General features: G+C 34.4%; 2 protein-coding genes across 8 annotated transcripts in view; one reads left to right on the top strand and one right to left on the bottom strand.

Moving 5' to 3' along the window:
* The window catches only part of TXNDC16 (thioredoxin domain containing 16), an 83,711-nt gene that overhangs the window by 25,990 nt on the left and 41,086 nt on the right, over nt 1-16,635 (bottom strand). For all 7 annotated transcript variants that reach the window (XR_002124378.1, XM_019645556.1, XM_019645543.1 and 4 more), the window contains 6 exons: nt 16,454-16,511; nt 10,929-11,052; nt 6,784-6,936; nt 5,866-5,925; nt 1,454-1,622; nt 634-770 (listed from right to left, as the gene is read on the bottom strand). Coding sequence is in view for 6 of the 7 variants with exons in the window: in XM_019645556.1 (XP_019501101.1) it covers nt 634-770; nt 1,454-1,622; nt 5,866-5,925; nt 6,784-6,936; nt 10,929-11,052; nt 16,454-16,511 (701 nt within the window). In the remaining variant the exon portion in view is untranslated. The remainder of the gene's footprint in view (nt 1-633; nt 771-1,453; nt 1,623-5,865; nt 5,926-6,783; nt 6,937-10,928; nt 11,053-16,453; nt 16,512-16,635) is intronic.
* On the top strand, nt 998-1,378 carry LOC109384524 (40S ribosomal protein S27-like). Its single transcript, XM_019645953.1, has one exon. It carries the CDS (start codon nt 1,109-1,111, stop codon nt 1,376-1,378), a length of 270 nt encoding a protein of 89 aa, XP_019501498.1. The 5' UTR covers nt 998-1,108.

The following is a 16,635-nucleotide window of genomic DNA, read 5'->3' as shown; positions in this document are numbered from 1 at the left end:
CTGCTGCAGTGGGTTGCCATGGGCTACCATATGTAGCCAGCAGCCAGCGTGAGCGGCCAGCAGCCGCAGTGAGCGGCCGTCCAGAACCCGGCGACTGATGTGCCTCCCCCAGGAAGAGCGCAATGATGGTGCCAACTTGAGCCAGTGAAGCAACGTCCTCCACAACTAGACTGAAGAACAAAACAACAGCAACTTGTCTGTTCCCCTTCCCCCAACTCCCCAATTTAAATAAATAAATAAATAAATAAATAAATAACAGTACAGTCATCCCATCAAATATTATACAGCCATGGTGTTTCTGAAGAATATCACTCATATGGAACAAAATGCACCCAGGTAATGTTAAACAAAAACAGCAAGAAACTAACCTAGATACACAGTACTAACCCAATTACATTAAAATATATATAAATATGCAATACATGGGTATACAGAAAAAGAAGGAATTACATAAAATTTTAACGACTAAATAATTACAGACTTTTATTTTTTTCTTCAAATTTCCCTGTATTTTCTAAATCCTCTATAATTTGAATTAGTTGGGATTTAAAAAGACAGTAATTCTTTAAAAAAAAACTAGTAAAAAAGTTTTTACCTATGTATTGCATAATTTAAAAGTTCAATTCTACTTACCTGTTGTCATGGTTGGACTAAATAGTCCCAGCACTGATACTCTAGAATGAGAGATCAGGTCTTTATATAATTCCCCATGTAAATATTCTTCTGCTTCTTGGACAGACGTTATGTTCACTGGACAGGAAATCCTGTTGCTAAATGAATATACAACTATATTCAAAATTAATTTTTAAAGATACTTTTCTGCTTGTAAAAAAAATAAAACATACTGAACTTAGCAAATATTTCTCAGGATAAACATCTGACAAAATAAAGGCAGAGTATTCTAAACAAACGAACAAAAAATCACACCCATTCTATCTCCCCAAAAGTGATGGAATGTGAATACTCTCCTCATCAATGCTTATCTTGTGATCTCAATTCTATTATCCTCAAAGTGTGTCAGCAACATCTATAATTAAAAGTTTTAGAGGCCTAAAAGTTTTAAAATGTTAGGGTGGCTTTCCGGCGGTGACAACCTCCCCATGAGAGCATGCCTCTCGCTAAGGATCTCCTTCATCCCTCTCCAGAAGAGAAGAGGAAACACAAGAAGAAGCGCCTGGTGCAGAGCCCCAACTCCCACTTCATGGACGTGAAATGCCCAGGATGCTATAAAATCACCACCGTCTTGAGCCATGCACAAACAGTAGTTTTGTGTGTTGGCTGCTCCACAGTCCTCTGTCAGCCCACAGGAGGAAAAGCAAGGCTTAGAGAAGGATGCTCCTTCAGAAGGAGCAGCACTAAAAGCCCCGAGTCAAGATGAGTGAGGAAGCATCCCAATAAACACATTTTGATAAAAAAAATAAAATAAAATGTTAGGGTGGAGCTGAATACTTACAGCTGGATAAATTTTAGGAGATCTTCTGTTCCTAACATGCCAGCATAAGATACTGGGTTCTCACCTTCCTTGTACATCTTTACAGCTGGAAATTCAGTGACATTTTGCTTGGTACATACATCAGACCAATCTGCACAGTTTACTCTAGCCAGCAGCATAGTGGATGTGCCTACATAGAAGAAAAATGAACATTTTATAAATATTAATGTAGAAAACTCAGTTGTTGAGAATTGCCAATATTTTTATAACCCATTCTTCTTTTAACCTCCCAGCAGCATGAAACACTGCCGCTGAACACTTCTCTTGGTTTTTGCAACATCTTCCCCACTGGCTTTTTCCCCACCTCTCTTTGCTGCTCCTTTTTCGGTCCCTTTCGCAGGCCCTTCTGCCAGTAGAGATGCGAGTTTCTCAAGGCTCAGTTTATGCTCCCTTCTCTACACTCTCGTGCTAGACAATCTCAAAACCCTTCAACAATCTAATGAATCCTAAATGTTTACCTTTGGCCCAGGCTCCTCCTGAAAGTTCCAGACCCATGTATCCGTATACTGCCTTCTCTATTTGTCTTTGAATGCAAACATCCTCAAACTCAGTATGTCTAAAACCATGGTTTCCTTCCCAAATATACTGAACACTTCCATTCAGAAAACAAAGTATCCATGCCTCCCCATTCCCAAGTCCCCCATGCCTAATTAAATTCATCAGCATATGCTTTCAATTTTACCACCCAAATTTTAAATATCTCTTTTATCTGTCAGTTTCTCTTTACTGCCACTACTTCTCCTGGATTACTACAATAGACTTCTAATTCATTTCCCTGAGTTCAGTATGACTCCACTGAAGCTAGAGATCTTTTTAAAACTCAACCTGAGGGGCTAGCTGAGTGGTTCAGTTGGTTAAGAGCTCGCTCAAGAGTGTGAGCTCTGAGCAACAGCAGTTCAAGTCCCAGTCCGAGCTAATCAGTCGCTGAGCTGCCAACAGGTGGCAGGATGGCTCAGCTAAAAAAAAAAATAATAATAATAAAACTCAATCTGTTTGTTACCAGCCCACCCTCATCAACCTTTGCAGAGTTCGATCTTTCTCATCCCTTCAGATCTCTGCATGTGTGACTACTTCAAAAAAACCTTCTTAGTACAAGCTGATCTACAATACAACAGGTTCCTATGCTCTTGCAGAGCCATGCTCCTTTCTTTATCTTATTATGTAATTATATACTTATTTATATACTTATTTATATACTGATTAATGTCTGTTTCTACCAAGAGAGCTTCTTAAGAGTAGGGACTGTGTCTGATTTACTCATCATTGATTTTCCAGCATCTACAGCAGTCCTTGCACATGAAATACCTTAAATATGTGTGTTGAATAAATGGCACACGTGAAACTCATTCAGGGCTAGGGGCAACCATCCTAAATATTATAATTTCTTTTCAGCCTAAGAAAACACATAGTGGAATCCCAAAGGGAAATTCCTACTTGTTCTATAAGAATATATGTAAAGTTCTCCAAAATATGTAAATCATTAGGTGGAAAGAGATAAAAAACCAAACAAAACAAGCGCCACACAAGTCAGCAGAGAAAGAAAGGAATAAATTCCAATAAAAGAAAACTTTAATATATTAGATCAAAGAAGGAATCTGTGTATATCAATTTAGGATATATCCTAATTTAGGAGGTAATCTAACCATATGATTTATTGTGAAATGCAACATTTTAATATTTTATCACCAAGGTTTTAATACCGAAAATTCATTTTTACATAATAAATATTCTACATTATACCACATAGATGCAATAACTTATCACTAGATTTACTGTTAGCAATCTGCTTGATAATACAGGCAGTGTATATCTGTCTTATTCACCACTATATTCCCGCTGTCTATCACAATGTTGGTTATACAGTATGTATCCAATAAAAATTGTGGAATATGCCCCGATATTTGTTCATGAACCAATTAAAAAATTTTACTCTAAAGTATATTAATACCCAAATATTGTATGAGCACATAAATGATAAATCCTTATTCCTTCTAAAATTAGATTTGCTTTGTGACTTCTCTACAAAGTCCTCTTATCTTTTATTTTAATTATTTAGTCAATAAATATCTAGTGATAGTTGTTCATACCGAGTATCGTATTATATACTACCACCCAAGTATGGAATATAGTACTACTACAAATGTAATTCTTTTCTTTCAATAAGCATCCTCTGCTAAAAGTGTTATTGTTCTTTTGTCCCAGAATTCCAAGTTGAAAACTTTGATGTTATCTTTAAAACTGAAAAAAGAATATTGATACATGTCACTAAACATTGCAAGGCCACCTATATTACAGTTACTAATTTAAAATTTTTATTTCCTATAAAATAGTTTCAATATTTAATCATGTCTCAATTGGAATAGTCTAATATTCTAAGATGCCTGTAGTATTATATCCCATATACTTTACCAAAGCAGAAATTTCAAATGGGGTTCCTAGTTCAAAGGAAAAAACCAGATTTTCTTAGTTACAGATATTATGTAAGTATAAAAACTTGACATTTGCTGCCACCTTGTGACTGAGTATAAAATATTCTTCACTGTTTTGGACTAAGATGAAAAGTGACGTTTTCCCAAGAGGTCAATGTGAAAGGTTAGAGAACTAAATGAACAAAGTATTACAATATTTTCCTAATTTACAAAGTTATAGTTTGGGCTTCAACACAGACATGAAACACTATAGTTACCTATATTATGCATTTTTACATTATGTCTGCTGAACCTCCAAAAGTGCATTTATCTGATATTTAATTACTAAGAGAATTGTTACTCATAAAGAACATATTAAATGAAAAAGGAAATCAAGACCTAGGTTGGTAATCTGCTGTTTTATTCAATAAACACATACAACTCAGAGGCCTTGCATTCAGACGTCAGGTAGTCTCTATTTGGTCATTAATAGTGAATAAAGTAAGGGAATCTTTTTTCATTTTCATTTGGTAACTAACCAAATGGGCTGAGGGGATAATTCTATTATGCAGGGACATTATCCAATCACTACTTCATTATGGCTTATATTTCACCTCCCCACCCCTCTCGCTTTTCCTTTCTTTTAATAATTTTCCAATAAGGCTGGAGAACCTAAAAGAAGAAACTTAAATCTGTCCATAAACTGCAACTACAAAGGATAACCTGAAAGAGAATAACAGGATTTGATTTTAAAAAAACAAACAAAAAAAAAGATTAGAAATCCCAGTATCTAAAGGCTTTATCACCTCTTCACTTGGATAATGAAATAATCAAAAATTGAATCAAATGTGGCTGGGAAATGAAAGTTAGAGAAATGGTTCAAAGATGCTTTTTAAAAACTCTGGCGTTTTTATTATTATAGAGCATGTTATATTTAGGAGTGACTTTCAGCAATCAATTTCTTACAGAGTTCACAAACGTCCCCAGTATATAAATAAGTTGTACACCAGTATACATTTTGCACTAAATAAAACAAAATTTATGAAATTCTCCTATATTAGGTTATTCATTTATTCAACAATTATTAAAAACCAGATATTCTGCATTCTATGGCAATACACCAAGTCCAGTGAGCTAGGTATAAGGCACACAACCTGCCCATAAAGAACTTACTAAATAATAAAAGAGCCTGTAAACTAGTGCCCCCCAAAACTAAATGGCGGATCGATACATTCCTAGAGTAGCCAAGAATAAGACTATTTAATTATAATAACTTCTATTTACAAGAAAAACAGTAGGAGGAAATCATACTACAGATATGAAGCATGATACATTCTGTCTTATTTAAATGATTACAAAACATTATCCTAATCCATCACCTCTCTCTTACTAACAGGCCTCTCTACTTCTCCCTATGTCTTTGCCAGGATAATGGCATAGACATTTTGAGTTAAAGGCCATCCCTTGGATTCTTATTTGCCTATCACTGGATCACATTTCCTAGAATAGTTAAAAGAAAATGATCCTAGCTATTAAGAAATATCCTAGTCCATACGGAGCTAACTATATAGCTTAGCTCCTGGCTATACGACTGCGTCTTGTCTGTAACATGTTTATTTATCAGTATTTGGTATTTATTTACTAATATTTAATAGTAACTAGCAAAGAGTAGGCATGCAAATATTTGCTGAATAGATGAATTTAACCAAAAAGGTTATGGATTAACTGTGTGGCCTCAAATACTCAATAACTGGGCTCTCTACGTTCTATTGAAGACAGTTCCACGAAGACAATCAAAATGAATGCTTCTGAGCATTTTTGAAACTCATGGTTCATTAACTTATCCTTGGAGACAAAAACATAATAACCTGAAATTTTATGTGGTTTTCTTAGTCTTTAGCATGACCCAGTTTTACAAACAGCTGCAGCTCAGAACCAGGAAAAGAAGCATGCATTGCACAATACCTTTCAATTTAATTGCCAAATCGATATAGGATTGCAGAAATGCCATGGATACTGCTTGCCCTACATTAAAATTAAAAATTCAACAGATATTACAACATGCTTATCTCCAAAGCATCCACGCTTATACATAACAAACATATAGATTTATGGGGTTTCCCAAAATTGTTAGTTCTTAATAAATAATTTTCTAGTATACAGTACTCAATATTGATCCAAATATTTAAGAGGGTTCCCAAAGCAACTAATTTTCTGCATTCATATTGCAAGGAATATACAATAGTTGAAGGGATATTATTTGAAGATAAAAGCATACTTCCTATAAAACAGTAAAAACTGCTAATATATTAAAATCATTAGTTTGAATTCAAAATAATTTTTCTAAACTAATAAGCTGAACATCTAATCATTAACCTTCAATTTGTAAGTCAGATATATATAATCAGTTTTACAACCTCAGAAATTACCGTATTTCCCCATGTATAAGATGCTCCCATGTATAAGACGCACCTTAATTTTGGGGCCCGAAATTTTTTAAAAAGTATTACGTAAAGTTATTGAACTCAAGTTTCATTCATCATAAAATTCATACAACTCCTCATCACTGTCAAAACTCCCAACCATTAGCTTGTCGTCATCTGTGTCTGATGACGAATCACTGTCTTCATATATTACCTCGTTCTCAGTGGGAAATGCAAGTAAAAAAATCTACGACGACTGTATAAGACGCACCCAGTTTTTAGACCCCAAATTTTTTGAAAAAGGGTGCATCTTATACATGGGGAAATATGGTAGCTAGAAGTAAATGGGACATATGAAAACTGTGTCACTCTACAACATGCAATATACAGAATGCAAAAATAAAATTTGCCTACTTTAAATGTCCTAATATGTAATATAGTCTCTAAGGCTCATACTCACAACCAGCATAGAAAAGCACTATGCTGTCAGAAGCCGTTACTGTCCCATTAAATGTCTCTTCTGTTAGTTCCACTGTGAGTTCCAAAGGTAACTGTCTCTTCTTATCTCTGTAAACAGTTTCTGCCACTTCATCATCTTCAATTCCTAAAGTGTCTGAAAAAAAATCAATATCTATATAAATGTATAAAAATATTTAAGTTCTTTTCCCAGGTAAGCATATGAAAATTTGGTATTTTATAAAAACTTTTGAATTCACACTATTTTATTAGTTAAAATGCATGATATTTAGAAAACTTTCCAGTTTCCTGGCTTCCTATCGTAAATGACTTCCTGACTCAGAAACTATGAAATTTTAAGTCCAGAAGCATTTATTTAAACATCTAGAAATAATATGCATATTTCTATTTTGTTTCTAATAAAATATTAATCTATAATCCAAAAAGGTTCTACCATACATATGTGAGTGTTTATTTAACTGCCACGATGTGTCAAGCACTGTGACAGACACTAAGGACAGCAGTAAACAAAGCAGATATAGTCCCTGACCACACGGAGCTCCTACCTACAGAAAGGTCAGACAATAACCTGATCACTGAATAATATAGAATTATAAATTGTTATCAGTTTAAGAAGGGAAAAGGATACAGTGAGAGATTATAACAGGGTTAGATTGGGAGATCCAAAGTCTTCCAGGCAGGGAATCAAGAAAAGGATGTCTTAGGCAAACAGAATAACATGTGCAAAGACTCTGAGACATTAAAGAGCTTACCATATACTAGGCAGAGAAGGAAGGCAAATTTGACTAAAACAAGATGGGTTGAAGGAATAAATGGCATGAGAAAACTCTAGGCTAACAGTGGCTGAATCATAACAGACCATATGAGCCAAGAATTTTGGATTTTATTCTAAGTGCATCAAGTTATGGTGGATTCTGAATATGTAAAGACATATCGTTAATTTAGATAGATAGACTGACCAACCAACTGATCCATCCATCTACCTATCCATCTATCCATCCATCCATCCATGTACGTGGTAAAAAAACACATTTGAATTCATAAATATTTTGCTAGAAGCTTGTACAGATTGTATGGTAACAATGAAGAGGCATCTAACTTGATGAGAGACAAAGCTTCCTAGAAGAGTTGACACTAGCTGAATATTAAAAGAAAATAAAATTTAGGTAGGAAGTGAAGGAAGGCAGTGGAGGCAACAAGAACAAAGGGAACAGAATACGCAAAGGCCCAGTGGCATGAAAGAGCATGACAACTGCAAATGCAAATACTGATGGGACAGTTGATGGTATTAAGAGATTACTGTTAATGTTTTTAGATATAATGATAGCAATAATTATGTTATTTTTAAAAGGAAAATCCTTATATCTCTGAAATACAAAGGGAAATATTAATGAATGAAATTATATGTTTGGTATTTGCTACAAAATAATAAGGGGTCGCAGTGATTGAAACACAATAGCTAAGGGTTGATGGTAGTTGGGTAGGGCCGGTAATGGCTACTAGGAGATTGTTCTATTATCCTGTCTACTTTATGGTACGTTCATAATTCTCTGTAACAACATAGTAAGAAGAAAGGAAGAGAGCTGGCCGAGTGGCACATTGGTTAGGAGTTGGCCTGGGATGCCAACTCTGAGCAGCAGGGCCCTGGTTTGGATCCCCCATGAGGGCCAGTGATGCTGCGCCCTCTACAGCTAAGATAATGAACAACAGCTTGACCTGGAGCTGGGCTGCCGTGAGTCGCCAGTGATGGTGTAGGCTGCAGTGGGGCTGGCTGGCAGTGGGCATGAGCTTTCATGAGCTGCCGTGAGCCACTGTGAGCCACTGTAAGCGGCCCATCCAATGGCCTGCGAGCGACTGTCTCACCTGGGAAGAGCGCAATGGTAACACCAACATGGGCCAGTGAAGTGGCGTCCTCCACAACTAAGACTGAGGAACAAAAGGACAGCAACTTGTCTGTTCCCCTCCCTCAATTCCCCAATAAAATCTTTAAAAAAAAAAAAAAAGAAAGAAAGAAAAGGAAGTAAGGAAAGGAGGAAGACAATACATTCAGGGCACCAAAGTATTGTTTTCCTTTTGATTTCTAATACTATAAAATTAAATACTAGATCTGAATTTCAGTACATCTCAGCAATTTTCAGTTGTGTGATGCTGGTCAATCACATTAACTCTCAGTCTCAGTATTCAAATCTGTGAAACATAAAAGTTGCACTACATTAACTTTAAGGTACTTTTAAATACCACACTCTACAACACTAAAAAGTTGTGCTTTCAATACTCAAATTAATAAAGGTCTACTTTCTTATTTACTGTATTTTTCCCATTTTCCTGCTAGTCCTTTCTTTTTTCCCAATCTATCCTTTCTTTTCTTGTTTCAACACCGCCTTCCCTCCTTTTCTATTCTCTTTCTTAATAAGCAACCCTCACTTGTAAATTTACTCACTCCTCGGGTATACCTTTGACCTATCCATCAATACATACACAATCTCTTTTAAGCCATACATGTTTAATTATTTTTTCATATTGTCCTTTTGTAGAATCAGTCCATCCTGTGCACATTTCCTCTGATGGACATTTTTCTTTGTGTTCCACTCTTAACATGGTAACAAGCTTGTTCCCAACCCTCATCTATTTTTCCTACATAAATGGGAATAAAACCGGTGGGGAGGGGGGGGATTATGTATGGACATGACATCACACAATATTATGGCCCAATGATCATTACAGACAGGAAGTTAAGACCAAAACAAAATCACAACAAAACAAAAAACAAAAAACAAAAGGCAGAGTTATAAAACAAAAGCTAGACTGGGGAGAGCAGGCAGGTAGAGAGTCAGGAGAAAAAGAAGGCAGCACACCAAGGGGCAAACTAAGGCCAGAGCATCAGGAAGCAACAGGGGACATGAACACAAGGAAATCTTGAAGCAGGCAACTCCCACTGAGGACAGAAATCTTATTAAATTGACACTGGGCGGTTCCCCTAACTCGGGAAGGTTGGAATATATGAGCCATGATAGGAATAAGCAGGGAGCAAGAGACGGGAACATGGATCTATTTATGTAATGATGATGCTATGCATAAGAACGCTGGCTTAAATAACAAGCAATTCTAACCTCTGCATACGAGAAAAGAACTAGGAATTACCTCAAACTGTGAAACTGATTACTGGTAATAGTTATAAAGCTCAGAGCCCTTATTAAATTAATAATATAGATTTTGATCATTATAATGATGGACCTCATAAAAAATATTCAAATGACGTACTTCCTTCTTGGGGTTTATAATACGAGTAGTACTATATAAAACATTCAAGTATTTACTAAATGGGATATAAGAATGAAAAGACATAATCCCTCAGAGGTATTATAAGGACTAGTGGAGAAGAGAGAAAAGTAAATGAGCAATTACAGAATAGGACTGATGCTATGAAAGAAGTATCAGGAATGATAATGATCATAAATAAGATTTTAAGTCAGAATGCTTAATTTCTAACCCAGGATCCACCACATGCCACTTGTGTGCCTTTGGGCAGATCATTTAACTCTGCTGAAACAGAGAATCTTCATCTACAAAATGAAGGTGACATCAGCTGACTCAGAAGATAACAAGCCTTGAAAGCTATGGAATACTTAAAAAATGTAAGCAATGAGAGCAATAACAAGAAAAATAAAAATAACGTGTTAAAAAGAAGCATTAAAATGTTATTGAAATTTACTCCCTATATTGTTAACAGATTTATTTACAACTACAAATACAACAATATTTGTTAGAATTTCACTTCTTAATAGGAACAGTAAGAATAAAATGTAATGGCTCCTGGGTCATTTTTAAACATGGAGAGGCCAGTAGGACTGAGAAAACTGATTTGGAAGATAAATGAAAGCTGTGGATAGCTAGAAGCCTGACATGTAACTATGAAGGGTATTACACTGCACAAAATACAGCATTCTTATATCTTCTCACCTAATTAACTTGATAAAATGTGATTTAGAATAAATTTCTTCACACTTCTTTATAATCTTGAATGTGAACACATTCTATGAAAAAGTTAATTCCTTGAAATTTCACTGACCTTATGGATTCTGGGCAGAAATGGGTGGGGGGGAAGGTGAGCATCACAAAACACATTACCCATATCTGGACCTTCTATGTCATCGTCTTCATCTTCTCGTATTTCCTCGGTGTACATGTTATTTTCCACATGGGATATCACTAAATCAATATCGTGTAACACCAAATATTCCACTGGCATTCCCTAGAAATACATTAATTTTAAAAAATATAACAAAGCATTTTTATATAAAAGTGTTTTACTTGTTTGAAACTAAAATGAAACCAATCCTTTGAATTCCAATTTTTAAAATAAATAAAAAGGAAATTAACTCCACAGTATCCAAAGCATACTTTATATAAACAGTGTACAAAATTGAAAAAAATGACAAAAGAGGAGAAACTGAAAGTCTCACTTGCCTCTTTTCATAATTACATTATACTGAAGTCTGAAACATTTCATGTATGACAATAAGTCCTACCTCAACATTAAATGAAAATATATACAATTTTATTGTAACAGAGCCAATCAAAATTATTTTGAATATTCTATAGAAATATTCAAAATAATATCCCACTCAAAAGCTCAATTGCCCATTTAGCTATAAACATAAAAATACTATCTGCCCCACAGGTATCTTAAGAACACCAAATTCTACTCCACTTGAAATTATTCCATAAAATTTCTTTCACTAATGCCCAACTACCACATTTTTTAAAATCATAAAATTTCAGACCATTAGATTACTTTAGTAAATTATCCCTGACTGAAACTATACATTAGAATAAAGCTTTAAGTGTAGTGTGTCTGTTCTTTGATATCACATATCTTCATCTTTTTAATATTATATTCAAAGCAAGCAATTTTTTACTTCTGCAGAAACATAATGAAGCTACAAGGAAGAGAAATCAAAACAAAATTGAATTTATTCCAAATATACATAGAAATTGTGGTGGTAAACTTTTTTATTAAAATATAACATTCGCACACAAAAAGAACATAAATCGTAAGTGTATAGTTTGATGAATTTTTGCGAAGTGAATACACTTATGCAACCACCACACAGATTAAGAGACAGAACATTACCAGCATACCCAGAGGCCATCCTCATCTTCTTGCCTCTCTGTCATTACCCTTCCCCAAAGGTAATCACTATTCTGACTTTCATCACCCCGTATACATTTTGCCAGTTTTGTAATTTATATAGCAGAACTACACAGTTTGTATTCTTTTTATGACTTCTTTTGCTCAACATTATTTTTGAGGCTGATACGTGTTGTTACATATAAAAGCAGTTTAGTCTTTTTCAATGCTGTATTCATTATGTGAATATACTAGTATTTATTTATTAATCTGTTCTATTGCTCATGGGTATATGTTATTTTCAGCTTGGATATACATTATATTCAGCAATAAATAATATTGCTGTGAACATTATTGTAGCTGTCTTTTGGAGCACATGCATAAATATTTCTGTTGGGTAATACTTAGGAATGAAATTGCTGGTTCGTATGATATACATAGCTTCAGCTTTAGTAAACACTGCCAAATACTTTTCCAATTTTCACTGTACCAATTTTCACTCTTACTAGCAATATATTAAAGTTCTTGTAACTCCAAATCCTTGTTAATACTTAGTACTGTTACTTTTTTAAATTTCAGCCATTCTGGTGGGTATTAGTATCTCTTCTGATTTTAACTGCATTTATACTTCCAGTTTATTTGCTAATTGAAAAGAGAGAAATGCATATTATGATACAGAGAAAATTAGCTGTTTCTACCTTAACTCAGTGATCAAAGTGGCACCGTTAAGTGGGAAAATCAGACATTAGGAACATTAGGGTAAGATGGAACATACAAAAGCCAAAATGTTTAATGGAGCTAAGCAATATTAAATCTCACTTCCAGTTTTTAGAAAATATAAGAGAACAGAGGAACAAGGCAGACAACGGCAAAAAGAAACAGACAAATCCAGAATGTGGAAAAACTTGGCCTCATTTATCCAAAAGGTCACTGTCATGGAGGAAAAGGGGAAGGAAGACCTAAAATGTTAAGAAATTTAGGAAACATACCGAATGCAATTTAGAATCCTTGACAGGATTTTGTTTCCAAAAACCAGCTATAGACAATAATTTCAGGATGAGAAAATTTGAATTTGGACTGGCTATGAGGTTAGGATAGGATATTAGGAAATTATTGATTTCATTAAATGTGATAATGAGATTGTGATTATATATAGGAGAATTGCAGTCATTTTTAGAGATTCACGCTAAATATTTATGGGTAAAATGTATCTATAACATTTTTTTAAATACTACAGAAAAAAATGGTAAGTGAAGCAAACATGACAAAAACTTGATTGTTGAATCTAGGTAGTAGGTATATAGTTGTTTATTTTTCTTTCTACTTCTCAGTATATTTTTTTATAATAAAGCATTTAGGAAAGGAATAAGAAGGGCTTTTAGAACCTAAATACTAAGAAAGGCCCTAGATATTAACACTATTCCTCATAATAATATCCTAATATACAAAGGCCCAATCCTCCGCTCAGGGCCGCTGCACTTGGGTTCTCTGCTTAGAACAGTCTTCCCCATATGGTCACATGCTCATTCCTTTGCTTTATTGTCGCTTATCAGTGAGGTCTTCTATCACTGCTCCCTAACCTTACTGTGTTTTTTTCTATTGCCCTTAGTATCATCTGACATTCTACCTATACTTGTTTTGCATCTGTCTCCTGCAACTAGTATATTAGCTCCATGAGTGCAAAACTTGGTTTTGTTCACTGCTATATCCTCAGAGCCTAAGACTGTGCCTGGAACAAATCAGGCACATAATAAACACTTATTGAATAAATAAATGAATATTAGTTAATATTTATGGAGCACTTACAATGTGGTAGGCCCTGGGCAATGTAAGCACTTTACATTATTTCTTTTACTATACTGACCAACAACACTTTAAATATTATTATCCCCAATTTACAATAGAAAACAATGGAGACATATACAAGTCAAGTAATTTGCCCAGAGTTATGAAGTAGAATTTGAACAAGGCAGTATAATTCTATAGCATAAACTCTGAACACTATATTGCTAATCACTGGCATAGAAAAAAGAAATCTAAGAAATGAATGCAAAACTAATGAAAATGTTTTAAAACTCTTACTATTGAATATGAGGTGTGATAAAAAAATACGGTGACTGTTTAAATAAAAAATAAAAAAATATTACAGTAAAAGACACAGTGCCATTGGTCCCCCTCAAAATACTCCCCCTCGCTTCTAACATACTTATCCCATCATTCTTGCCACTTTCTGAAGCAGCTCTGGAAGTCCTCTTTCATGTCTTTAGTTGCTCTCTCGTGGCTGCCTCGATGTCCTGAATCGATTCAAAATGTTTACGTTTCATAGTCATTTTGACTTTGGTGAAGAGCCAGAAATCGCACGGTACCAGATTCTGTGAATAAGGTGGATGAGGGTGCACTGTAATATTTTTGACAGAAATTGCTGTACCAGAAGTGAGGTGTCACACAGAGCCTTTCCATTGTGATCACAAAATACGGTGAATGCTGCTACCAAGTGCCATCCAACGGAAAAACAGAGGTCTTCAATACGGGAAGTGGCACGTTGAACCTTAGTAACATCGTGTGACAAATTTCAACTTGTTCGGTGCAGTCAGTTGGGTGTAAGCCATGGTTGAGAGGAGGTGTGTTTTAAAGTGTGCCATAAATCATCCACCATCATGACAACACTCCTTGTCATACATCGTTTCTGGTATATGGCAATTTCTGTCAGATAAAAACATTACGGTGTGGCCTCAGCCACCTTATTCACCAGATCTGGCACCATGCGACTTCTGGCTCTTCCCCAAAGTCAAAATGATCAGGACATCGAGGCAGCCACAATAGTGCAACTAAAGGCATAAAAGAGGACTTCCAGAACTGCTTCAGAAAGTAGCAAGAATGATGGAATAAGTGTGTTCAAAGTGAGGGGGAGTATTTTGATGGGTATTAATGGTAATGTGTCTTTTACTGTGGTACATTTTTTAAAATTTAAACATTCACCGTATTATTTGATCACACCTCGTACATTATAAGGTTTTGTGATGTGGTAATATACAATACTATCTCTGCAACCATTACTAGTACTTTAAGGGGCCCTCAAACCCTCTGCCTGGAGGGGTACAGGAAAAGAAGAGGGAAATGATCATTACATAATCCAGAATCAACATTATTGCTCTGATGAGTAAAAAAAAAGTAAGATTTGCATTGAATTCAATAAAAAGAATTATAAAAAAGCCTATTATCTCCTTAACAGAAAACATCTTTGCAGACAGCTATCTAACATATATATAACCTATCTTACCTTACACTACACAAAATTAGTTGTATTTTAACAGTTTAAGACACCAAAACTGGGAAATCAGCATTAACTTTAATTTTTCTGTAAAACTATTTCCCAATTTGAAAGATTATAACTTCTCATCTAAGGATCTTTATCTACTATCAAAAAATGGCTTCAGAAAGTACTTTTTTGATTTCCTGGCCAAAAAGCAGTGATACTAGACCCATACTATACATATTTTAAAATACTACAGTTTTCAAAGTATTTTTCTATTTATTCTTACAAAATTTCTTTTAAGTTAAAAAGTGAGGTTTTATGACTGTTCCACAAATAAGAAACTGAGCTTAATGAAGTTAATTAATTTATCTGGTCCCAGAACTAGAAGGAACAGAATTCAAGCCTTCTGACGCTGAACCCAGTATTCCTACCATAGGCTTAGGTAAGAGAATTTAAGTCTAAACTGTGTGACAGTTTGTTAACATATCAATTTTTTAGCATATGCTTATAATATTTAGAAGATATTGAGAATTAAAGTGTTCTTAATAATAAAGAAAAATTTAAGACAGATTTAAGGAAAACACGGGACATTAACAGAAATTTACGAAAGAAATATAAATGACCAATCAACCTTTTTCAAAAGTTCAACCTCACTTGTGATCAAAGACATGCAAATTAAAAACAAGAACTTTTTTGTCTAAGAAAATATTTTTTCCCAAAGATTAATGCTCAGTATTGGCAGAGATTTATGAGAAACAAGAAATTCCAAACCCTTCCAGTAAAAGTATAACCTTTCTGGAGGGCAATTTGACAATGTATTTTAGAAGCCTTAAAAATTCCCATTTCCTTTGATAAATTTCACTTCCAAAAATTTAGTCAAAAGAAAGAATCAGTGATGTTCAAAACAATATAGAAAGGCAGGCATCACAGCACAATAAGTAATTAAATATAATTTTAGGTGAAAGGTAAATATATAGTATAGTATGATCCCAATTTTCATTACAGATATGTGTTGTGTGTGTATATGTGTGTAGATATATACAATAGATATCTATTGTATATATCTATATATCTACATATCTATATCAATATGGGAAAAGAGACAGACTAACAAATGAAAAAAACACCAAAACATTAACAGTTTTATCTTTGAATAGTGGCAATTTACAGAATTTTTCTATCATAAGCATATATTACTTTAGGATCACATGTATTAACTTTCTTTAAATAAGGAGACATTGTAGACCAATACACAAAATGACTAACCTCTTCTCTTTTGAAGACCACGTTGGCCTGCTGAGGAATGTCTACCTCCAAAGAGTCCCTGTGTCAAAATGGAAATAAATGTTTTATATTGCTAATATGAAGACCAAGAGTCATCCAGGAAGTAAAATAGAACTGTAAATTCTTATACTAAAAAAGGTTTATAAAAAAATATTACAATTTAG

This window comes from Hipposideros armiger, unplaced genomic scaffold, assembly GCF_001890085.2.
Source record: "Hipposideros armiger isolate ML-2016 unplaced genomic scaffold, ASM189008v1 scaffold_5, whole genome shotgun sequence".
NCBI classification, from domain to species: Eukaryota; Metazoa; Chordata; class Mammalia; order Chiroptera; family Hipposideridae; genus Hipposideros; species Hipposideros armiger.
This window is presented reverse-complemented; position numbering and strand designations above follow the sequence as displayed.

Coding starts and splice junctions, on each gene's coding strand:
- LOC109384524 (XM_019645953.1), top strand. CDS start 1,109: ATGCCTCTCGCTAAGGATCTCCTTCATCCCTCTCCAGAAGAGAAGAGG.